This window comes from Urocampus carinirostris, chromosome 10, assembly GCF_059441175.1.
Source record: "Urocampus carinirostris isolate Australia breed hairy pipefish chromosome 10, RoL_Ucar_1.0, whole genome shotgun sequence".
Classification (NCBI taxonomy): Eukaryota; Metazoa; Chordata; class Actinopteri; order Syngnathiformes; family Syngnathidae; genus Urocampus; species Urocampus carinirostris.
Genome location: NC_142358.1, coordinates 40,486,822 through 40,513,268, shown reverse-complemented (window position 1 = coordinate 40,513,268; position 26,447 = coordinate 40,486,822). Strand labels below are relative to the sequence as shown.

Genomic DNA, 26,447 nt, shown 5'->3' with positions numbered 1-26,447 from the left:
GGGTGTAAGAAAGCACGCACGTATGTTGAAGTGAGTGCACATCGACGAGGATTAAAGACAAGAAAGCGTGATCTTTTTTTGACACCGAGTTTCTAAAGCGTCGGGAGGCTTGTTGTCAAAGCGCCGTCGTCATAGCAACCTATAGCCACACCAGCGACTCGTCGACCGTCATCGGCCAATCAGAGGGCGAGGTGACGTCACGTGATTGAAGGCTCTAGGGGTCCTAAATCACTCCTCCCACCGAGTGACATACTGACGAAGGAGACCCCATCGCCGCCTCATCGGGCTCTCGGACTATTATGTTGTTTTAAATTGTTTATTGTGATAATTTGTCTTATTTTCATTTTATTTTGAGACTTTTTGGTGAAGATGTTCCGAAGCGGCAATTTGGCAGACTTTGACGACGACCCCTTCTTTTCGTGAGTTGTCCACTTGTTCAAGTTACGCTAGTTCAAATACATAACTTTATTATTTTATTCATTATTATTTTATTTCATTATTATGTTCTCGAATGTTGAATAAAGGATTGTATTTTTTATTTCGTATTTATAACGTTTTTAATTTGTTTTTAGGGATTTTAAACATAGGCGAAACCAACCTGTTTTGGGGGGTGCTCAAAACCCCCAAATTCGACCCCAGCACTCTCAAAAATTATACTAATAAAACTATCAGTTATTATAGGTCAAAAATATAATAGAATACGTTATATATATATACATATATATATATATATATATATATATATATATATATATATATATATATATATATATATATATATATATATATTATAGTAAGAAATAATACACTGCCTTGAAATGGTTCAGTCCAAGCACAGCTTTCGATATTTAGTTTGTAGTATTACTGTAGTTCTATTTTAATAGAATGTTGGTAGAGTTTCTGCAGTCAAATTTTTTGTAGTATTTTTGTAGTATTTCTGTCAAAATATTTATATAGCAGTGTTTTTGGATTATAGTATTACTGGGGTGGCTTTTCAAATGTATTTCTATTGAAGTATATTTGTAGTGTATTTCATACTGGTATCTTTGTAATATTGCTTTAGTATTTTTTTAATATTACTGTAGTTGTATTTTTTGTAGTATTCTTGTATTATAGTATTACTATAGTGCTTTTTGTAGTATATCTGTAGAAGCAATTTTGAAGTATTTCCATTCTAGTATCTTTGTAGTATTTTAGTACTTTCTAAATATTATTTTGGCTGTATTTTTGTGGTGTTTTTAATCATAATATTTATGTAGCAGTATTTCTGTATTATAGTATTACTATAGTGCTTTTTTGTAGTATATCTGTAGAAGTAATTTTGAAGTATTTCCATTCTAGTATCTTTGTGGTATTTCTTTAATATTTTTAATATTACTGTAGTAGTGTTTTTATCATAATAATTATGTAGCAGTATTTCTGTATTAGAGTATTACTGTAGTTCTTTTTGTAGTGTATCTGTCAAAGTGATTTTGAAGTATTTCCATTCTAGTATCTTTGTAGTATTTCTTTAGTACTTTATAAATATTATTTTGGTTATATTTTTTTAATAGTTTTATCATAATATTTATGTAACTGTTTTTCTGTATTACTTTAGTGTTTTTGTAGTATTTCTGTAGAAGTAATTTTGAAGTATTTCCATTTTAGTATTCTATATCTTTATTTTATTATTTTATTTTTCAACACAAGGATACTGTTGGAAGTGTGTATTTCCCTACGGGGATGAAGAAAGTATCTATCTATCTGTCTATCTAGATGATGAATCACGGAGCACAGGTTTTCTGAGTCCACTCTTAAACAACCCAACTTCTTGTATTGTTTTACAGAAACAACTCTCCCTAGTATTGCAACTTGGGACAGTTTCTAAGCACTACACTGTATATATGTTAGCATATCTATCCTGGTAGATTTTGTATTGTAATTTTTCTCTTTAAATGGCAAATGGTTTAGATTCATATAGTGCTTTTCGAGTCACTGAAGACCCCTCAAAGCGCTTTAGAATGTGCTTCACACTAGTAAAGAAATAAAAACAGCAAAGACCAGAGAATAGTAAAGAGCAAGAATAACCAGTAAACTACAGTTTACAGAAATCCTTGAGCTTCAAGTCCAAAACCTATGAGTTTACCCTTAAGTGCCATGTCTAATCTTGTTACATACAATGTTTCACCATGTTTACATCAATAACAAGGAAGACCATTCGATTTTTGTTTGAAATAACACCTCTGACAATTTATTCATTTATACTAAACGTCTGGGTCATTTTGTTTAGAATGGTTTTTCTCAACTCGTGGGTCGAGACCCAAAAGTGGGTCGCAGACCTGTTTCCAGTGGGTCGCAGGCCTTTGCCTTAGCAAAATAATGCTGAAAAAAATTAGTCATTTGAACTCGTTAACAGTCGATGGCGATAATTCCCTACAAATGTAAGAAGACAGCTACATTTTCACATCACAGAAACAAACAGATATAGTTTGTTTACACTGAAGCATTTTGGATCTCATTTCAAATACAGCTAATCTAGAATTGAAGTGTTTTGCCAGTCATTTCAAACAAAAAAAAACGGGAATATATTCAATACTATCTCTGATTTAAACTGTAACTTAAGTCATATTTATTTGTATAGTCCTTAATCACAATATATCTCAAAGGGCTGTACACATTACATACTATTACTACTCTATGCCCTGATCTAAAACATACACGAAGGCAAGGAAAACCTTAAAACTTCAGCATAAGGAAAATAAGAAACCCTGAGAAGGGGCTGTGCATGAGGTAATCCCCCTTCCAGAAATATAGACATCATCAACATGAAATATGGGTCATTCATAAACTAAAGATTATAAGTGTGTTTATTCCTGGATTCAAACAGTTCCACTAAGGTGGCAGATAGAATCTCAGAGGGCAGAGGATTCCACAGCACCTGGGCCCAAATGGAGAACATTCGAACCTTCGGATTTCTTCTTGGCTCTTGGGATCATAGGTAGAACAGCATTTTCCAAGCGAAGGCTCTGAGCAGGAGCATAGAGGGAAAGTGAATCTGAAAGATGTGAGGGGGAAAGTCCATGCATAATTTTGGGTAATGCAAACAGAACTTTAAAATCACATCTTAAATTGACAGAGAGCCAGTGCAGGTCAGCCAAAAGCGGGGTAATGTGATCAAACTTTCTTGTCGTAGTTAAAAGCTCCGCTTCAGCATTTTGTACCAGCAGCAAGATGTTTATGCCAGACTTCGGGAGACCAGTGTTTAGAAATTACGGTAATCAAGACGGGAGGTAACAAACAGCACAATCCTTCAATAAATCAGAGAGGTGGATTGTTTTCTAGATTTGGGTCAAGGCTTATATTTAGGATAGAATGGCAGGTCTTGAAGTAAGACCAGTTGAGAACCAATGGTTTTGAAAACCACATTAAATCAGGTCGTTTTGTTTGAAACGGCCCAGTAAATGGGGTCAAAGAGAACCAAGGACTCCCATTTTTGACCAAAATGTTTTAAAGTGTGTAGTCATGTCATGAGTGGAATGAGTGGAGAGGTGTTGTAAAAGGATAGTGGGATGTTTGGATGCGTTCTAAGGGATGGGCAGGTTACCTGTATGATACGGCAGGGGTAAACCAGCAAAAGCTGTCGGGCCCTGCTGTTGAACAGAAGAGTGTGTGTTACCCTGACTCAAGTGACATGGCCGCTTTCTTGTGTCCTGTTTCATCTGGAGGGACGAAAGCATGACCAACTTGGGTGCTGAGGTGTCTAACTTGTTTGGGTGTTTGGGCATTTGGGTTGGCCATGGTCCAAAAATGTTTGTGTGTTTATTGCTATTTTTTCCCCTTTTTTTAATTTTCTTTGTTATTGTATGATTTTGTCTTGCTGTCGGTCACCCCTATTTAGGGATATTGCCAAGGTAGATAGATAGATAGATAGATAGATAGATAGATAGATAGTCTTGTCATGTACACAAGCTGATCTCCAATGTTTAGTTAACCTTAAACGATTTGGATGATGATTTCCCTTGGCAGTGACAAAATGGCCGCCTCCTGAGCTAGATTAAGAACGAGAGTATAATTCATTGATATGCTCGGTTAGAAGCATCAATTCTAATCGTCATCACCTTTGTAGAGATCCATTCCGTGCACACCAAGATCAAGTCCGCCAAATGATGAGGAGCTTCTCCGAGCCGTTTGGCGGACCCTCAACACCGAGCATCACCGACGGGAGAAGCCGCAGCCACAACTCCATGGAGCCTCCGGCGCTGAGGGCTGGACACAGGGTGAGCATACACTTCAATTGCACCAACAACTTGTCGTCATGGAGTTTGCTATGAAGGCTTGATTACAGCAAAACTCAGAGTAGCGTCTGGTTTAGAAGAAGGTCAACACCCTTGCCCTCTCCAACTGTTATATCTGTCAACTTGAGGAGCACTATTTATAGGCCATTGTTTTACTGGCACACTATCTTTTCTTGCAGGTAGGGTGGGTCTGCTCAAAAGTGGTTTCCAAACTCAAACCATACCATAAATCTTTATCTTTTCCACGGGCAATATGAAAGTATCAATTTACCAACAATCCAAATCGGCATATTTATCAAAAAACAATGAAGCTAGAACTGAGGTCTCAAACTCAGTGGTTTTCAAAGGCAGAAACTCACCAAAAGTTACGTGTAAGATGCATCCAATGTCCTTTAAGCTTCAGTTCAACAGCACTGACACCCAATAGCCCCTGGTTCCGCAATTCAATTGAAGTAAAATACTTTGTGATTAGTTTGCAAAAAATGATTAATTGGATCAGTTATTTTCTTGAGAGTCATAATAAGTGATGTGTATATGGGTCAAACCAGGAAGTAGCTAACCAATTGATAGTTACTGTATCCATGTATTACACGCGGTGCAAATAGGGCGGCTGAAACAACAGCAAGGGACTCTTTAGTCGCTATTCCTGATGGCATAGACGTAACATTGCCATTGTCATTGACAATGTTGTAGACTCTGCGGAAGTATGTGAGCCAGAGTAGAGAGAGCAGAGAGAGCAGAGAGAGAGACCATATATTTTAAGACAAAACCGCAAAACCTACTCTCCAGATAAAAGCTAATTCCTCCGTGCATTTGATTTCACTGTGTGATGTTAAATGGTGTGATAAAATCTATGCAATAATAATAATGCCAGATCCTGTGTCCCATATCAATATAACTGTACCACTTGAAGTTGGTCTCTCTCCTACCCTTACCTAAAAGTGTTGAGGCTCATTTTGACCTTTTTTAATGGTCTCAAAACTAGGTGCAAGCAAAGGTATTTTATAAAAATGTCACCAACGTATTTACCTTAAGTGCAGACGGCGCTGTGCAAAGGAGAAAGAGTACGCAGGCGCTGTGTATAGCTCTGCCCATTCTGACCGCCCGCCCAATCAAATTGATCTACATTCTTTACAAGAGCTTCTGGGTAATTCGTTTGTTTTGGGTTAAAGAATGTTCTGTGGCTTTTTATCATAAAGTGTCTCAACAATAAACATATTGTTTAATGAGCTTCTATATAAAGGATTATTTAGTGATCACCAGCTGCAACATGGTCTGTTGTTGTGAAACCTTGACTCTAAACTGTAGTTAGAATTGTGTCTTATATACAGAATACTGGACCAAAACCTCTGATCTTATATTGTGCCTCGGCTTTGTATGCGTGACACTCGGCTCGGCATGATAGATAGATAGATACTTTATTCATCCCCGTAGGGAAATTCACACTTCCAGCATATACTCTTGTTGTTTATTAACAGATTAACAGGATGGCCTCGGGGTGCTGTGTTGTAGTTAGCAACAGCGGAGTGGAAGTAATCTATTGAAAGATTGCACAAGTTCTAATTGATCTCTGAGCTTCATGAACTCATAATAAGGGCCATATAATGGCTCGCGAGCCATAGGTTCTCATCCCCTCAGGTAGCTGATGATTTTCTGGGCTGTATTTATTACTCGGTGTCAAGTTTTCCTGTCCTGTCCACACTGTATTTGCTGCTGTAGCGGCCATGACCCTTGCGTGTGATAGCTTTAAGAGGTTATGCCTGGTCTGGTGATTGACACGATGGTCAGCCAATCAAAAAATAGCAGCTGCAGGTTAACCGAATGACCTGTTACCCAAGTTTGTAGTTCATATGGAGCATTCTAGTCAAAACCAACCAAATCACAGGAAAATATTCTGCTCCAAACACCTGTTGAACTAAATAGATGACATACTTCAAGTTTTCTCCTTTCTTGTTCCATGTTTATTTCAAGAATTACTCAAGCTGACATGTGTTGTGTGGCAGCAAGTAACTGAATTGACTAGAGTTGGTTTGCACCAATGAAACTTGATTGTTGTACCCGTTGACCTTCCCTCAAATCAGGACAATCATGTAAAGCCGTGTAATCCCTCCAAGTCAAGGAGGCCTGTACATTTATCCTTGATAATGCCTTTCAGAACACGCTTGGCCTAAATAGACAGAAACCTGATGCCTCCTAATTAATATAGCCGTCTGCAATTACAGAGAAAACACATCCCGTGCTAATGACCTCACTGAACTGAAGTTCTACATATTTCAGATATCTAAAACCTACTATGCTGTCTGAGAACAATCTGAATCCCGAAAACACGATGGCAGTTCTAACTATGTGCAAACTATTATCTGTTCATTTTCGCAGAAGAGATAGACCAATCACAGTATTAGCACGTTTTGTTACTTTGTACTCTTACAATTTCACCAAAGCATTGTTACTTGTTAAATACGGCCAGGAACCAAAATCTGCACCATGGATAACTTTAGCATCTATTATCTTTTACATCTTTCAATCTATTAGCATTTCTGGTTACTTTGTACAATAACAGACTATGCAATTTCTTTCAATGATACTGTATGTGTTGTATTATGCTACCCGGGTACTCGGAGAAAAAAACAGCCAACACACATTCTGTACAGCAGTGTTTTTCAACCACTGTGCGTTGAGACCTTGTCTAGTGTGCCACAGGAAATTGCCCGATTTTATTAGTATTTTATTAGTATTTTATTAGTATTTTATTAGTATTTTATTAGTATTTAAATACAAATAGCTTTCTGTCATTGATCGCCCTGCTGTAACATTCATCCTTACCGGTAGGTGGCAGCATTTACTATCCCTCTTTTTTTCATGTAATTTTCTGAACATGAGACAGAACCGGTAAAAATGTCTATTAACCAACAGAAAATAATGAAATAAATGTAATTAAGTAAAAATCATTATTTAAATATCTTGATTATCTCCCCCAAAAGATTGACAAAGGTTAGAATGTATTAAATCATGTTTTGTATTACTAAATCATTTTTACTATTTTTTTCTAAAAAAAGTCTAGTCAAGTCATTTTAATTTGTATAGCCCTTGATCAAAAAGAGTCTCAAAGGGCTGCACAGACCACAGATTATTGCAGACTACAGACTATTATGACACCATCCCCTGATCTAAAACCTACATGAGGGTATGGAAAAACTCAAAAGACCACAACATGAGTCAAGTCATGTTTATTTGTGACGTCCTTAATCACAAAGAGTCTCAAAGGGCTGCACAGACCACAGATTATTGCAAACCACAGACTATTATGACACCATCCCCTGATCTAAAGCCTACATGAGGGCAAGGTAAAAACTCAAAAACCTCAACATGAGGAAAACAACATAAAACATAGCTAAACTTAAAAACAGATGAAACATATACAATCCCAAATCACAGCAAAATTATTAACCAGAATGAATAAATTGCTTTACCTCCTGACCCACGGTGACCACAAAAAATGATAAAAATGTTAATATTAAATGTACAGTACTTTATTTACACAGCCCTTCACAACAGTCCTTTCAGTGTACCAAATTGCTTACATCTATACTTTATACGGTCATTTTGGCAACATAATAATTTAAGTAAAAAAATCAACAACATGAAGCTGGTACTGGGAATTCATCTTTAAACATTTTCTACGGACGGTGTGCCTCATTTTTTTCATGAGAATAAGTGTGCCTTGTGTCAAAAAAGGTTGAAAAACACTGCTTGTCAAGGCCAGAGACAAACTTGAGAACTTGGAAAATATATACATAATATAATTAACCCTTAGGTTGAGTTTTGGTCTCCAGTAACCCGTTTCAAGGTTATAAAATGCAATAACTGATGTGTCTCAGGGGGCATAAAATCAATTTTAACGGGAATATATAGTTATGTTTGCATCTAATAATTGTTAGGATGTAGTAATAACTACAGTACACTGTGCGATACTTGAGAAATGTATTGTTGATGTTTAGACTGCTACAAGAAACCGGTTGAATGACTCATTTGCGACCATTGCCGTTTTTAGTATGAACTCATCCACTTCCATTGATTTTTATAGCTATCTATGGTAGTGGATGAGTTACTAATTGTAAAATGTGCTTTCTTGAGCAACAATTTAACGACTTTTAATGTCAATTATGACTCGTTTTCAGGAATTTTTCAAATCTCATACCTGTCGCGCTCCAGGGCTCCATGCCCTTACAAACTGGTATTTTCCCTTACAAAATAGAATAGAATAGAATAGAATATACCTTTATTGTCATTGCTACAAATGGGCTAACATATTGTGACAACGAAATTGGGCATGACACTCCAGTTTTACACATTCATAGTGAGGTATGAGCAAGAAGATAAAGGAACAGAGAAGATAATGTTATAAGACAAGGGGGATAAGGCTATAGTTATAATTTACATGGTATTTACACAAGAAATGTCGGCATGTGGGATGTTACATACAGGGTTGTCGTGATAACGTTGGTATCGTAACGGTTGTGCAATATTACATTTGGTGCAAAGTCATCATAGTGCAAAAATAGTCAGCATATGCATTGGTGCAAACATAGACAACATAGTGCAGAAATACAAAATAATCTTACACCATATTTTTTTTTCAAACGTATTTATGTAGTTTAACATGTTATAGTGTACATGTGTTTCGTTATATCATGTATATTGTTAATGAACATTTTGTTGTGAGATCCTGAGTTGCTCGACATGAATGAGGTTTATTATAAAAGAAGTCCAAAAATTAAGTAGCTTGGACGTTCACTGTAGAAGGAAAAAATACATGCAAATATAATTAAGTAGAATTTTCTTATCTCATCTCATCTCATTAGCTGCACCGCTTATCCTCAGTAGGGTCGCGGGGGTGCTGGAGCCCCTCCTAGCAGTCCTCGGGCAGTGGGCAGGGAACACCCTGAACTGGTTGCCAGCCAATCGCAGGGCACACAGGGACAGACAACTCGCTCGCTCATTCACACCTAGGGACAATTTGGACCGGTCAATCCACCTGAAATGCATGTCTTTGGAATGTGGGAGGGAAACCGGAGTGCCCTGAGGAAACCCACGCAAGCACGGGGAGAACATACAAACTCCGCTGGATTTGAACCCACACAGGAGGTTCCCAAGACCTTAGAACTGTGCCGCACACGCACTAACCACTGCGCTGCCGTGCTGCCCGAATTTTCTTATTCAGATTATGAATTCATTTTCTGCATTAAATTACTGTTGGTAATATACTGATTAAAGGGATAACCACAAACCTGTCTTTTTTCATAGTCTCCTTTTATGCTCTCTTTAATAAGTTGAGCCGAAAAAGCCGGTTCTCTAAAAAGAGACGGACTTCCTTTCACTACATCAAACCGCTGGCTTCGTTTGCAACGGAAAAAAACTATACCGAGTAGAGGCTACCGCGGTGAACTCGTTTGACTTGATTGATTTGCCGTTTCGTGATAGTCAGTGTATACCGGATGGTAGCCATTATTTCTTGTACGCCGTACACGTCTTAAAATGCATCATAAACGTACTTTGTACGGCAAAACCCTACAGGTTGACGGGTATGAAATACATTTTTTGTAAGACATTCAATTCCAACTGGGGAAAGTAGTTCTCTGTGTTTGTGCTTCCATGGCACTAACTTAGCAAAGCATGCTCACGTTTCTCTGCAGTCTCCTGAGGTCGTATCACTTTTCATCCTGTGGAAATGCTTGTTCAGTACTGTTCTGTACACTCGGGTTGTATTTTTTGGAGATTACAATCATTCATATTACTAGTTTGTCTACAGGGTTGGGTAGGGTTACTTTAACTGGATTACTTTCAATTATTTTTGGACTACTCCAATACCAAATATGCTAATAAAAGACAAAAGAAAGTAAAAATGAATAAAATGATGACTCACAGCACGTGGTAAGCTTTCTCTCCTGGCTTTGATCTCTTTGATCTCCGGCAAAACTTACATAAAATGCGACAGAAACGAAATGAAAATAAATCCAAACAGTCAAGTCATTCTTTTTTGTATAGCCCTTGATCACAAAGAGTCTCAAAGGGCTTTTACACTGACTATTTTTTCAGACTATTATTACACCATCCCCTGATCTCGAACCAACATGAGGGCATGGAAAAACTCAAAATCCTCAACATGAGGAAAATGAAGAAACCTTGAGAAGCTTGCAAACATTATTTTTGCCGTTCCATGTATTCCGTTACTCCCCAAGCCTGCACAAAATGTAGTCATTTTATTCATATTTATTTTCTTTTGTCTTTTAATAGCATATTTGGTATTGGAGTAGTCCAAAAGTAATCGAAAGTAATCCAGTTAAAGTAACCCTACCCAACCCTGTTTGTTTATATGATTCGAATAGCCAAACTATTCCAACCGAAACGCTAATCTGAATGAGACCTTTACAACCGGTTCCTTATCTCAGACCCTCACACTCAGTCGCTCAGGTCTAAATATAATCAGTTCACAAATGGAAGTGGCATTTATTTGTCAGGAGATGCCACCGTGGGATAAAATTAACCTGCCAGATAGTGAGCAGGACTGTTTTATTTACATCAGCTTGACCTTTGTGGAAAGAGGCTGAGGGAGCGCGGCGAAGCCTTCCCAGAACGAAGCTCGCTTTTGCGTTAAAACCCGCTTTAATCCCCGGCGATGCGGCCCAATTACACGTGGAACACAAGTCCGTCAACGGCGCAATGATCGTAGCTCCCGCGCCTAGCGCACGCATGCATAGCGACAGGGTTGGCTAGGGTTACTTTAACTTGATTACTTTCAATTACTTTTGGATTACTCCAATACCAAATTTGCTAATAAAAGACAAAAGTAACTAAATATGAATAAAAAGACTACCGTAAATTCCGGACTATGAGCCGCTACTTTTTTCCCAAATGTTCAGCCCTGCGGTTTATTCGGTGAAGCGGCCAATTTATGTAATTTTTCTAACGGCCACCAGCGGCGCTGGAGTATAAAAGGTAAGATTAAGACCAGAAGAATATGTGCGCCAAAAAAGACTGCAACCTCCAAGTTTAGGTAAAGATACGTTCCGATAATGAGAAAGATGCCCTTGATGGCGATAGTTATGAGGAGGAAGTTGAGGACGATTTACCGTGAATTTCACAATTACGGGATGCTTGTTTTGACAGCCACGCTTGATGCATTGCGAGCGTGATCCTACTAGCGTGTTGGTACCTTTCAAAGGCACGGTTTGGGATGAAAGTTATATTATTATTATTAAAGCTTTGCAAGAAGAGTAGCTAACCAGATGTGCAAAATGGGCAGTCAGGTTAACAAGTCAGGTACACAGTAACATTAACACTGTAACAATAACGCTGTAATTACAATAGTGCAGAGAGCAATGTGCAAGGAGTGGCAAGCTATAAAAAACTGCCAGTAGTGCAAAAAGTCAGATTAGCAGCCGTTTAGATTTAAGTTAACTATATTTTAGATTGACCATTTAACAGTCTAATGGCCAGGGGGACTAGACTATTGCGGAGCCTGGTGGTCCTGCACCGCACACTGCAGTACCTCTTCCCAGAGGCTAGCAGAGTGAACAGTCCATGATGGGGGTGAGAGGGGTCCCCGGTAATGTTCTTAGCATGGGATAGGCAGCGCTTCTGGCCAATGTCCTGAATGGAGGGAAGTGTAGTCCCGATTATTTTCTCTGCTGTCCTCGTTACCCTCCTCACACTACCCCAGTCGGTAGCGCTGCAGCCTCCACACCACACAGAGATACAGCTGGTCAGGATACTCTCTATGGTGCCCCTGTAGAATGTGATGAGGGAGGGTGGGGGCAGGTGGGCTCTCCTCATCCTCCGCAGGAAGTACAGGCGCTGCTGTGCCCTCTTAACCAGTGATGCAGTGTTCACGGACCAGGTGAGTTTGTTTGTAATGTGCACCCCTAGGAACTTGATACTGCTGACAACCTCCACAGCCTTGTTGTTGACTATACGTAGCCAAAATACAATACAACTTTATTTATATCTGTACATTCAAGGAAACTGTGGGGGTCAGATGCATCGACATTTCGTTCTGTATACATGTGTACTAGAAGGACAATAAAGTAGATCTGAATCTGAATCTGAATCTGAATCTGAAAACTCTCTCGGTGTACCGTCTTTCTTCGTGAATATGTGTAACCATGTATAATATGTATTTGCAACTGTATATTTTCGTAATGTATTTCTTTTTTAGATTTATTCTGTTATGTGTTCTACGAGCGAATCAAAAAGAAGGGGCAGGGCAAACGCGGGCTGATGGGAAGTGGAGTAAAGCTGAGTTACCGGTAGATCTGTCTGTTGTCGCAGCAGACAATAGTGGATATATATTTTTCCCACCCTTAACTTTGGAAATATACATTTTGTTTGCTTGGATTACTTTCAACGGGACCCGGACTTTACAAGTCTGCATCATACGTTAATTACAGGTATCATTTTCCACTCATGATGCCAACTGTGGTACTAGAATTGTGTATTATCTATTTAGTTACAATTGTGGATCTAATAGCCTGTTCTGGGATAAACTTGTGATTGTGTCACAAGTTTCAATGAGGGTGTGCGCGGCTTATACACAGGTGCGGATTGTGTAAGTACAATAGTGGCAAATCACTTAAAAAGGGGTGGGTGTGGCTTATGAACAGGTGTGCTCTTTAATCCAGAATTGACGGTAAATTTTGTGCAGGCTTGGAGAGTAACGGAATACATGGAACGGCAAAAATGATGCTGGCAAGCTGTTTGGATTGATTTTCATTTAGTTTCTGTCGCATTTTATGTTCGTTTTGCCGGAGATCAAAGAGATCAAAGCCAGGAGAGAAAGCTTACCACCTGTTGTGAGTCATCATTTGATTCATATTTAGTTTCTTTTGTCTTTTATTAGCATATTTGGTATTGGAGTAATCCAAAAGTCATTGAAAGTAATCAAGTTAAAGTAACCCTACCCAACCCTGCATAGCGATAGATGTCGAGATGCTTACGGTAGGCTGTCGGGTCATAAACACCAGACGCTTTGGTCCTGCACAACACTCACAAACTTCTTTGTTTACTGTTCCTAAAAGGCTATGCTTATTTTTACATTTTTTTTCAATCTCCAGGATCTGAGTCGCTCGTTGTTTCCCTTTGGCAGCACGGTCAGTGGGCTTCCACATTAGTCAAATGCATGCTAACACTTGTCAAGCACAGATCTTGGTTCTTGGATTTTGCTGTGGTATTGTAGTGTGTACTGCACATTAGAGTGAAGTGATTTGAAAGCGGCCTCTGAAATTTGCACCGCATTGCAGTCTTGGAATAACATTTCTTTCTTTCTTTTTTAAGACAATCGATGCAGTCTTTGGTGTCTCCATAGACTGCACGTTTTGCGAGTGTTCGGAAGGTTTTGCTTGCGTCCAGCATGTTTTTGAGAAAAAGTTCTACTTATACGATAAAAACAAAAGATCTGCTCCCAAAAATGATGTTGTCTTAAAGACTTCTAGTCACACTACCAGGTAGGGCTGCACGATTAACCAAAATCACTATCTATCTACCCTGGTCATATCCCTCGAGAGGGGTGACCGACAGCAAGACAACCACATACAAAAACAAAGAAAATAAAAAAGGGAAAAAGTAGCAAAAACAAAACCACACACACAAAAGTTTTGGACCATGGCCAACCCAAATGCCCAAACACCCAAAAAAGTAAGGCACCTCAGCACCCAAGTCGGTCATGCTTTCGTCCCCCCAGATGAAACGGGACACAAGAAAGCGGCCATGTCACTCGGGTCAGGGTGACACAACACACTCTTCTGTTCAACAGCAGGGCCCTACAGCTTTCGCTGGTTTACCCCTGCCGCATCATACAAGTGCCCTGCCTATCCCTTAGAACACGTCCAAACATCCCACTATCCTTTCACACCTTTCCACTCATTCCTATCACTAACAGTAGCTCTAGCTTCCACTAGATTTAGACCTCTTTCCTGTAGTGCACTTATAACACCATCCATCCATGTCAATGGCAGCCTTCCTCTTGGTCTCCTTCCATTGACTTCTGCTCTGTAGATCCTCTTCAACATTCGCTCCTCATCCATCCTCTCCATGTGTCCAAACCAACCGGGTACTCTCTTATCCACACGCTTGCTCAGTTCCACTACTACTCCAGTTCTGGCTCTCACAATTTCATTTCTCAATCCATCCAATCTTGTCACTCCTAACGTAGTCCTCAAACACTTCATCTCAAAAACATTTCCTTCTCAAATCTGCGTTCAGGCTCCAAGTCTCTGCGCCAAAAGGGTCAACAAAATCACAATTGGGTTTTTTCCCTAAAATCGTGCAGCCCCACGACCAGGGATGATGCATGTTTTGAGTGTAAGTAATCCTCCAGCTGCTCTTTGTACCTTGCAGGAAACTGCTTCTTCCCCTTTCGGCATGTTCGACAGCATCATGAGCAACATGAGGAGCAGTGTGGAAGGGATGTACAAAAACTTTGTGAGTACACGCCGCTAAGCGCTATTACGTGTCTCGCGTCGGCCACGCCAGTGAATGAATGAATGAATGAAAACTTTATTCAAAAACAGAACCAAAACAATGACTCAACAACAAAATAATATTACATAATATGTTCGAAAAGGGGTAGTCATAAGCAAGTGCTTATATTCCCGACCCCTTCATCTTCCCTATTAAATACAGTGGAACCTCGGTTCTCGACCATAATCCGTTCCATTTCTTTGTACGAAAACCGATTTGTACGATCACCGAAGCCGTTTTTTCCCATTAAAAGTAATGTAAAATTGTTTTAATCCGTTCCAACACCCTGAATGTTTATCTTGAATATTTAACGTAAAGCTAACCCAGGCTAATCGTACGTTCGCGTTATAATCGTATGAAAGATTCCGCTAACATGAACGTGTAAAAAAAAAAAATCAGGTCGTTTACACGTCATTTAGCACCCGGGTCTCCACAACAAGTTGTGAGCGGTTAAAGGATAAAGAAAAGAATTATGAATAGGATTTCTTACCGGTCGTCAGAAGCCATGCTGTATTCCTGAAAGAAGGGAAACTCGCACACCTTCTTCATATTTTGCTATTATTTCTTTCTTAAATGCAATAGTTGTACGCACTACTCCTCTTTTTTCACCTGTAGCAACTTTGCTGCTTGCACCGACCTTCTTCCGAGGCATAATTAGGGGTTAAAACACTCCCTTCACCGCTTTTGAAAAACGAAAACAGAAAAAGAGTGTGCGTTGCCGTGACAACAGTTCTTCACGAGGGGTGGGCGCAATTTACACTCGTACGCCGCTCAGCGTCGCCCCTAGCGTACCGGCGTTCGAACTGCGATTTTTTGAACGAAAAGCGAAGCAAGAATTTCTCGAAATGTTTGGTCGAGAACCGATTTGTTCGAACTGAGAGACGTTCGAAAACCGAGGTTCCACAGTACACCAATGATATAACAACAATAGTAATAATATTAATAATAACAGTTATGATATAACAATAGCAACAATAACACAAAGTTGACCATAGTTCCAGACGCACTACAGTGAAGTCTCGGTTATCGCGGTTAATGGGGACCGAGACCACCCGCGAAAACTGAAAATCCACGAAGTAGCGGCGCCCCTTCAAAAATGATTAAAATAACGTATACAGGTATATAGTATACCCCCCTGTATACAGTACACCATATAGAATACGGGTAGAGAGAGAGAGAGAGAGAGAGTAAAATTCATGTTGTAATAAAAAAAAACTGTAAAATATGTTGTCTGTTTACAATAACAATTGAGGGTCTAGAACACTGTTCTACCGAACAATTTACTTACGAGCAACCAATTATTGTTATCAGCTTCAAAAACAAGCAAACACTACAATTAGCTAACATAATTAGTCCGTCGTTTTGCGCAACAAATTAACATTTATAATTTCTATTTCTGGGGGTTTAAGATTACGATAGAGAGAGAGAGAGAGAGAGAGAGAGAGAGAGAATGTGAGAAATAAAAGAGATAGAGAGAGAGAGAGAGAGAATGTGAGAAACAAGAGATAAAGAGAGAGCATGTGAGAAACAAGAGATAAAGAGAGAGAGCATGTGAGAAACAAGAGATAAGAGAGAGCATGTGAGAGATAAGAGAGAGAGCATGTGAGAGATAAGAGAGAGAGAGAGAATGTGAAAAACAAGAGATAAGAGAGAGAGCATGTGAGAAACAAGAGATAAGAGAGAGAGCATGTGAGAAATAAAAGAGAGAGAGAGAGAGAAAGAGAGAGAATGTGAGAAACAAAAGAGATAGAGAGAGAGAGAGAGAATGTGAGAAACAAAAGAGATAGAGAGAGAGAATGTGAGAAACAAAAGAGATAGAGAGGGAGAGAGAATGTGAGAAACAAAAGAGATAGAGAGAGAGAGAGAATGCGAGAAACAAGAGATAAGAGAGAGAGCATGTGAGAAATAAAAGAGAGAGAGAGAGAGAGAAAAAGAGAGATATTCGTGTTAAACAATCGTTTATGCCCGTGATGCTTAGCGTACATGTGCATTTCTTTGTGTTGTAAAATTTTGTAAAATAATGTAATTTCTCATTTTAATTTAATATTTTAAATTGTTATTAGTTTTTTTATATTTTTTGATATTTTTAATTTTTGAATATTTTTTAGACCCGCGGAGCTCTGAACCCGCGAAAGTGGAACCGCGAACTAGCGAGGTTCCACTGTATTCCCAATATCTTGTATCACTCGTACCCTATTTTCTTCATCTCTGTATTCCGCCAGGAATGTTTTTTTGTATTTAAATTTGAGCAAGTAAATAGTTGGACATTGTTTGATCTCGTCTTGTAAATTGTTCCAAAGTTTGACTCCACACACGGACACACACATACTTTTCCTGGTGGTTCTCACCTTTGGGATTATGAATTTACTACGGCCCCTTAAATTATAATTTCCTTCTTTCCGAATGAATCATTTATGGATGTTTTCTGGCACTATGTTTTTGTCGACCTTAAATAGCATTCTATCCTTTGTGTGTCAGGACGCCACCCCCGGAGATCCAAACGCGCACTCGTTCAGCTCCTCCTCCGTCATGACGTATTCCAAGGTGGGGGACGAACCCCCGAAGGTCTTCCAGGCCTCGTCGTCGACGCGCCGGGCCCCGGGAGGGGTAAGTGCGGCAACACAGAGAGATGCTGGCCCTCTGATCTAGGATCGGATGGCAAAAACTGTATCGGGCTGATTTACGAATACTGGCTCTAACATAAAGTGCACCTTTTTTGTCAACGGAGGTGAATTTTGAATAAATAAAATAAAAATGAATGCTTAGTTTAAACTGGCTGTTTCAAGTCTTAAAGCCCAGAGATTTTATATATATATATATATATATATATATACCAGAGCCATGTACCCCTAGTGGGAGGTGGCTAGAGTCTTTTTCTGACTCTTTTTGGGAGATTGATTCAGAGGAGGGGATTCCCAGCCCCCTCGCTCAACCCAACTGATGGTAGTCATTAGGTGACCAAACCCCCCAATTACAACCCCTAATGTCGAGCGCCAAGCAGGAAAGCAACGGGTACCAATGTTGTAAGTCTTAGGTATGACCCGGCCAAGGCTTGAACCAGCGACCTCCCAGTCTGAGGGCGGGCGCCCTACCCCATGGCCACCAAGTTTGAGAAACCCCAGAGATGATTTGTCATATTCTATTTTTCATCCTCCCTCCATTCTGACACAGCTGTCTTTCTGTTTTATGTAGCAAATATTTCTGTTTATTTTGAATAGTGAGTTTTTCCCCCTAAAAGTATACTTTTTACAACCATAGTCTTTTAAGTATTACTCTATGACCTTAATCATAAAGTAAAGGACTACGACGAGTTAAGCATCATTGACTGCTCTTGTCAGGACCAGAACGGAGACAGGACAAGGTTTCTTCATTTTCCTGATGTTGAGGTTTTTGAGTTTTTCCTTGCCCTCATGTAGGTTTTAGATCAGGGGATCATGTCACAATAGTCGGTGGTTTGCAATAATCTATGGTCTGTGAAGCCCTTTGAGACTGTCCCTTCTCAAGGTTTCTTCCTTTTCCACATGCTAAGGTTTTTGAGTTTTTCCTTGCCCTCATGTAGGTTTTAGATCAGGGGATCATGTCACAATAGTCGGTGGTTTGCAATAATCTATGGTCTGTGAAGCCCTTTGAGACTGTCCCTTCTCAAGGTTTCTTCCTTTTCCACATGCTAAGGTTTTTGAGTTTTTCCTTGCCCTCATGTAGGTTTTAGATCAGGGGATCATGTCACAATAGTCGGTGGTTTGCAATAATCTATGGTCTGTGAAGCCCTTTGAGACTGTCCCTTCTCAAGGTTTCTTCCTTTTCCACATGCTAAGGTTTTTGAGTTTTTCCTTGTCCTCATGTAGGTTTTAGATCAGGGGATCATGTCACAATAGTCGGTGGTTTGCAATAATCTATGGTCTGTGAAGCCCTTTGAGACTGTCCCTTCTCAAGGTTTCTTCCTTTTCCACATGCTAAGGTTTTTGAGTTTTTCCTTGCCCTCATGTAGGTTTTAGATCAGGGGCTGGTGTCACAATAGTCGGTGGTTAGCAGTAGTCTGTGGTTTGTGCAGCCTGTTGAGACTGTCCCTTCTCAAGGTTTCTTCCTTTTCCTCATGCTGAGGTTTTTGAGTTTTTCCTAGCCCTCATGTCAGTTTTAGATCAGGGGATGGTGTCAAGATAGTCTGTACTTTGCAATAATCTGTGGTCTGTGCATCCCTTTGAGACTCCTTGTGATTAAAGGTGTCACAAATAAACAGGACTTTTCCTGACTTAAAATGAGAAACATTAACTGCCAATGGGGAATTTATAGTTGTAGTGTTGTTTCAAAAACATGATTATGTCAAATGAAGAAATCTGGTTCATTTTTTAAATTCAAGCATTGCCTTTATGTTTCAGCAATACTACTATTTAAAAAAAATATGATTGTTTTGCCTGAATTTAGTTTTTCTTACGTCTTAATCCCAGCCGAGTTAAAATAGTTCTATTGCAGGGGTCACCAGCGTGGTGCCTTCAGGCACCAGGTATCCACCTAAGAACACCTGAGTTGCACAGACTGGTTCTGAAAATAGCTCACCAATAGTGGGTCATTGTGATTTTCTCAGAAATGTAATTTCTACCCGGCCTGATGTTTTACCAGTTAACTGAGCCTACTGTAACACTATTTCTAACATATACAATAAGATATCAACAACATTAATAACATGATAAGTTGTGTCATGTTTTAACATTTCTTAAACTGAAATCTGACTCCGAAGACACTTCACGTGTCTTGTCTAAACCCTTACAGTTGGAGCATGTCAAGAAGTCGGAGAAATTATTGAGCCGAGCGCCGAATATAGTCCACATATTAATTTATTTAGCCGAATCAGAGAGTTGAACAATTCGGATCATTCTGCCGTGCCAAAATTACAATCGTATACAGAAGACAACAAGGTTCCGGGGTCTCCTCATCTTACCACCAATGCCGATGAAATGTTCACGCCCCATGACCAAGCCTCTGGCTGATTGGTCCGCGGTTGTCGATGCAAATTTCCCAACCATGGTTTGAAGAATGGGAAGAGGGGTGATAGGACGTGCCTTGCACATACTCCCAACACCCCAGGCGAGGTGATAAGTCATTGTTGTCTGCACAGACTGAAACCAAAGACACATTCCAAAGCAAATGCGGTTTACGACACCCTTCTCTCAGAGTTTGCCCTCAAACACTGAAGTCAGATTTTAGAACAAGTATATTTGACTTTATGTAAGATGAAACAGTGTATAAAATAGTATATAACTTCAGTTGTTATTTAGGAAATGCACTGAACAAAAAGATTTCTTACTTATGAATTTGGCATACAGGTGAAGGAGACGGTGAAAGCCTTGAAAGATTCCGAAAGCGGTCTGGAGAAGATGGCCATCGGTCACCACATCAAAGACCGGGGACACGTGGTGGAGAAGAAAATGAACAAGAAAACCGGAGACAAGGAGTTCCGCCAGGACTTCCAGAATATGGACGAATGTTGGTTCATGAGTTGCATCGTCGTCATCAATTGCATTATCATCATGTTGCTTTTTCCGACCTTCGTTTCCTGGTGGGTGTTCTGTTAGCGGAAGCACAGTCCTTTGACGAGCAGTGGCAGAAGGAGTTGTCCAGGTTTCGGCCGTCCGGCTCCGTGGCTCGGCTGGAGGGTCCTCGGCGTCGCAGAGGTCAGCAGGTAGCTCTTCCCGGTCCCGAGCGCACTCACAGGTCGGTACCCTGGAACGACCGATTACGAGACCTGACTTGGTTGATTTTCCAATTGTTCTTGTCCCTTTTTCAAATTCAATCAGCTTATTGTTAAGAGGTTATGTGAATGGCGAGCTCATAAAACTAGTCGAATCGGTAAATCTAGTCCATAGTCCAACTAGGATCAGAAGCTGTTATTATATCTCATTGCATCTCTTACATGCCTAAAGACAACCAATCCGCATTTTCGCATTCATTCATTTCATTCACATACCTGTCGCACTCCAGGGCTCCATGCTCTTACAAACTGTCGTATTTTCCCTTACAAAATACAAAATAATCTTACACCATATTTTTTTTCAAACGTGTTTATTTATGTAGTTTAACATGTTATATTGTACATGTGTTTCGTTATATTATATATATATTGTGAATTAACATTTTGTTGTGAGATACTGAGTTGCTCGACATGAACGAGGTTTATTATAAAAGAAGTTCAACAATGAAGTCGCTTGGACGTTCACTGTAAAAGGAAAAAATACATGTAAATATAATTAAATAGAATAATACATTTTCTTATTCAAATTATCAATTTATTTTCTGCATTAAATTATTGTTGGTAATATACTGGCTAAAGGGATAACCACAAACCTGTCCTTTTTCATTTTCTCTTTTTATACTTCCTTTTTTTCTGAACTTTTTTATACAACATCATAATTTGTAATAGAATGCATCAAAGCAAGTGAGCCGGCTCTCGTTAATGAGTTGAGTCGAAAAAGCCGGTCCTCTAAAAATTGACTGACTTCCTTTCGTTGCACAACTACCACGGAATGATGCATGATGGGAAATCCCCTGGCAGCAGCCGCATGCGCACAGTAGCTTCAAACCGCTCGCTTCGTTTGCAACGGCAAGAAAAAGGATACCGAGATAGAGGCTACCGCGGCGAACTCGTTTGACTCGATTGATTTGCCGTTTCGTGATAGTCGGTGTATACCGGATGGTACCCGTCATTGACAAATTTGCGTTTTTCCGTACAGATTTTCTCGTACGTCGCACAGGTCTTAAAATGCATAATAAACGTACTTTGTACGGCAAAAACGTACAGGTTGACAGGTATCCGTTCTCGCTCATCAAATTCAACAAGTATCATGTTTGTTTCCTCTAAAATTGAGCCCCATTGCTGTGTTCCATCTCTTACGCTGTATATTCAGGGTTCGTACGGGCGCTTGAAATCCTTGAAAATGCTTGAAGTTTAATGTAGTGTTTTCAAGGTCAGGAAAATGCTCAAAATTTGGGTAAAGTGCTTGAAAGTGCTCGAAATTATTACCACTACCATTTTATTGTCAGTCTGACATTATAGACTACACAAATAATGAATAAAAGTGTTTTTGAAAGAAAAAGCGTGCAAATGACGCTGACACGCCTGCTCTCAGTCATTATGACATTGTCATGTAAAACGCTACCGCCCCCTACTGGTTGCACCCAAGAAGACAGCTCAAGGCAAAGAAAAAGCCATACCTGAGACTGGCCAACAAAATGGAAGAGATTACAATGGCCTAAAGAACGGAGAAATTGGACAATACCTTTGATTTAAGAAAAACTTTGACTTGTTCTTGGAAACCAAATGTTCTGGATGACCCTAAACTGTCATGAAGCAGAAAAGGATCAGGACCCAAACGCGTGACGTTACTCACATAAGCCTGATATTTTACGGGAAATGGGTAGTCATGCACGTTAGACAGCAGTCTGGCGTGAAATGATAGGAAGCCAGAGGCCAACGAGATCGATACCAATTGCCCGAGTTGATATCAGACAGATGGGGTCGATCCTGGACAGGACGGGACAGACAGGATAGATAATGAAACAGGATCGAAAATAAACAGGACAAACTAGACGGGAACGAAAACTGCAGAAAGTAATAAACAGGAGAAAAATAGACGGAAACAAAACTGAAAACCAAAATTAAACAGGACAAAATCAACGGGAACAATACCGGACAGGAAACAGGACCGGGTCAAAACCTACGTCTTGCGGGGCAGAAGTTCATTGGTGGACTGACCAAGGAAAAATGAGAGCACTGAGCTAAAAGAGACCGAAAACCAATCTGTCAATGAGGCGCAGCTAGGTGCCATGGCAACCGTGACACAAACTTAATGAACGGTAGTGTATAGAAAGCTAATAAAGGGGAAACGTCCTGGATAAATTAACCAATACACAAGGCTTTTTAGCGAGTAGGTTGAAATATGCATCTATTATTCATGTCAACTACAAGTCCCACAATGCTTTGCGGCATAAAGATATCTTGAATGGAATGCTCATGCACTCAAGTGAATCGCGCAAACCCATATACATGAACCATTAATCAGAAAATGAAAGGACTGACCCAACACATGCAATCGGGATACTTGCAGTCCAACTAAGACCTTAATCTGGTTTCTGTGCCTTTTTAAATAGCTTTAAATAATTGTGCAAGGGCGAAGGATAGTTAAGAATGACTGATATCGTCACATATATATGCTGTCGGGCATAATGGGCCTAATGTTCAGTGTCAGGTTGGGAAGAGCCAAGTTAAATGAATGGTGAATGTGAGTGTGTTCTTGACTCTGGCCACCTCCCACTAGGGGGATATGGCTTTGGTATTTACAGGATGTCAGAAAAGTGAGTAAACCCCTCACATTTCTGCAGAGACTGAATTATAATGTGTAATTGACCCACATTGAAGAAACACCGCTTTGACACAATGGAAGGTAGTCTGTATAAATCGTATATAGCAGTGTAATTGTATTTCACTCCCTTTAAAAACTCAAAATATAGCCATTGGTAGCTAAACCCCTGGTAACAAAAGTGAATGCATCCTCGAGTTAAAGTTCCTGAATTTCAATATTTTGCGTGGCTGCCATGATTTTGCAGAACCAATGTAATCCTCCTGGCCATAGATTTCACCATAGCCTTACAAATTGCCACTCCTCCATGACAACATGACTGAGCTGGTGGATATTCCAGATCTTGTACTTCTCCACCTTTCACTTGAGGATGCCCAAATTATGTTCTATTGGGTTTAGATCTGGAGACATGCCAGGCCAGTCCATCCTCTTTACCCTTAGCCCCATTATAAAAGCCTTGATCATCTTAGAAGTGTATTTGAGGACATTGGACCAGTTTCTGGAGAGAGGGGATCATAATTTAAAACTAAATGAATGTAAATGGTTTGCATTTATATCACGCTTTTCAAGTCAATGAAGAGCTCCTAAAAGCACTTCACAATGTGCTTCACACCCACTCACACACCGATAGCAGCATCAGCCATGCAAGGCAACTACCTGCTATCGGGGGCATTAGGGGTTCATTCAGTGTCTTGCCCAAGGACACTTCGACATATAACACGGAGGAGCTGGGAATCGAACCTGTGACCTCTTGATTCCAAGACGAGTGCTTTATCTCCTGAATTCATGTTTCCATTAATTAAATGCAACCCCACAATTCCTGATCCACTCGTGCAGCCCCAAACCATGACAATACCGACACCATGCTTCACATTAGACACGACACAAACATGTTTGTACTTCTCACCTGGTTGCCGCCACACATGCTTCACTCCATCTGAGCCAAATCAATTCATCTTTGTCTCATCAGACCACAGGATATCTTTCCAGTTAGCCATTGGCCTTTGGTGACATACTTCTTTTCATTGTGTCAAAGTCATCTTTCTTCACTTAGACATAACTGAATTACTGACAGTAGTTTCTTCCCAATTGGCTCAGTTAGCTCTTCTCACCCTGATTTCTTATCTTATAATATTTTCTTTCTTGTTTTGTTCTGTTACAGAGAAGAGCCCAAGTCCAAGACTAAAAGCATCCTGAAATCTTCCAACTCCACAAACCTGTAAAGCCGTCCGTGTGGCACGACACTCCCACGTACACGTTTGTAAGAAAATGGCCTTCGTCGAAATGGGACACGCTTGGTCCCGTCCGTCCCTGCTTCTCAGTTTGTGTTCCCGTCAATCTGTTGTAAACTCATTTAAAACCAAGTCACTGGAAACCTATCTGAATGTCTCAAATGAGTTGACTGTTAAGATGCTTTTTGTTCCCGTCTCGCTTTCCGTATTTTCAATGTCGCATCTTCCACTCTTAAGTGTCAAAAGCGCGGTCCGCGGGTTGGACCAGGCCCGCCCAGGGTTTTGATCCGGCCCGCGAGACAACGCTGAGAAAGACGAGTGAAAAATGAGCTGCAGTTTTAAATAGGTCCACTTGATGTCAGCAAAGCCAGGAACCACTTGTAAAGCAACTGTAGCTGTATTTTTTTCTCTCTTTTTATCTAGTTTTCTTTATTACTTTTTCTCTCTTTCTTTCATTCTGCCCTTCTCACTCTCTTTTTTTCTCACTTTTTCTCTCATTCTCTCTACACCTCATTATTCCTCTCTCATTTTTTCTCTTTCCTTTTCACCATTCTTCCCTTTTTTTCATTTTTTTTTCTTTTTCTCTTGCTCTTTCACTCTTTTTTCACTTTCCCTTACTCTCACTGTCTTTCACTTTCTCTTTTTCTATCACTTTTCTCATCCTTTTTCTTTCTTAAGTTATTTCTCTCTTTCTTTATTTATTTAAGTTGTTTCCTTCTCTTTGTGTTTTCTCTCTTTATTTCTCTTCCCCTATCATTTTTCTCCATTTCTTTTTTTTGCTATCTCTGTCTCTTTCTTTCTCCCTTTCTCTTTTCTCTCTCTCTGTCTCCATTGTTCTCTCTGTCGTTTTTTCTTTCTTTTTATTACCGTCACTTTCTTTCTCTTTTGTTTATTTTGTTCTTTTGTTTCTTTTTCCTTCTCCTTTTCTGTGACCTATCTCTCTCTCTTGTCCTTTCCCCTTTATTTCTTTTCCTCTCTCTTTTTTTCTCTTCTTTTTTTGCGCTCTCTATTTCCCCCTCCCCCTTTCTCTCTCTCTTTCCTTTTTTCTCTGTCTCCCTTGTTCTCTCTGTTTACTTCTTTCTCTCTTTTCCACCTCTCTTTATCTCTTTTGTAGTGTCTTTCTTTCTTTCCTCTCTTCTTTTTACTCCCTTTCTCTTTAGTGCTCTCCTTTTCTCTCCCCCTTTTGCTTCCAACTTTCTTCCTTTTTATTTCTATTTTTCTCTTTAATCCAGTGGTCTGCCTCCCGCTTTTTTGACCATGTGGCCCCCAGCCTAAATGAGTCTGCCACTTTTGATTTAGGAAGTCAGCGAAGTTGAGCTTTACAAATAATATCACTGCCAATGTTAGATGCTGAATATACGTCCCAATCACCAAGATGGGGCCACTTTAAATCTTGGGGTGGCACACTAACACGAAACGCCATAATTTCAGGTGATTTAAGTAAGAAGGTCAGGGGGAAGTATCAGAAAGATTTAAGGACAGGGCTACTGATATACTTTGGTGTTTTGTATCATGATTTGATAGTCCATAAGTGTCCATGCATAATTGATGCTACCAAAATCTCACGCTCTACTGACAAACAGGGTGGACCACAAATGAATGGGGGGCCATTGATGCAACACCTGAAGAAGCGGAGATGACACCAACACTGGTAATTGTATCCGACACACAAGACAGCATATCCAGGGATCAGAATGGAGATTTTCATTTTCAGCTGAAATAGCCAGCGTCCAGGAATAAACCAGGGCGGAGACACCCCCCCCCCCCCCCCCGCCCCCCCCCCCCCCAAAAAAACCTGGGTTTTAGGCAATTTACTTGTCCAAAACCATGCTTATATTTATCATTTAAGTAACATTTTTAGAAGATTAAAATAATTTGCCCACATAACTAATTTTTTGGTAAATAATGCAAGATAAGTTCAAATGCAGTTAAGTCCCTGCAGCTTGTGCGACAATGCGGCCAATTTTTCTAACGGCCGCCAGGGTGCGCCAGAGCAATAAAGGAAAGAGTGAGACAGTCGGATTTTGAATTTGTTTGCTACGCAAGAGAAAAAGTGAAAAAGTCGGAATGCCTTT

General features: G+C 39.9%; 1 protein-coding gene across 1 annotated transcript; it reads left to right on the top strand.

Moving 5' to 3' along the window:
• Positions 1-209: 209 nt before the first annotated feature.
• mlf1 (myeloid leukemia factor 1) lies at positions 210-24,519 on the top strand. The gene is made up of 7 exons (XM_088346129.1): positions 210-419; positions 4,106-4,256; positions 14,667-14,750; positions 17,268-17,396; positions 20,111-20,270; positions 20,360-20,498; positions 24,303-24,519. The coding sequence occupies exons 1-7, from the start codon at positions 370-372 to the stop codon at positions 24,361-24,363; spliced, it is 774 nt and encodes a 257-aa protein (XP_088202255.1). The 5' UTR covers positions 210-369; the 3' UTR covers positions 24,364-24,519.
• The last annotated feature ends 1,928 nt before the right edge of the window (positions 24,520-26,447 follow it).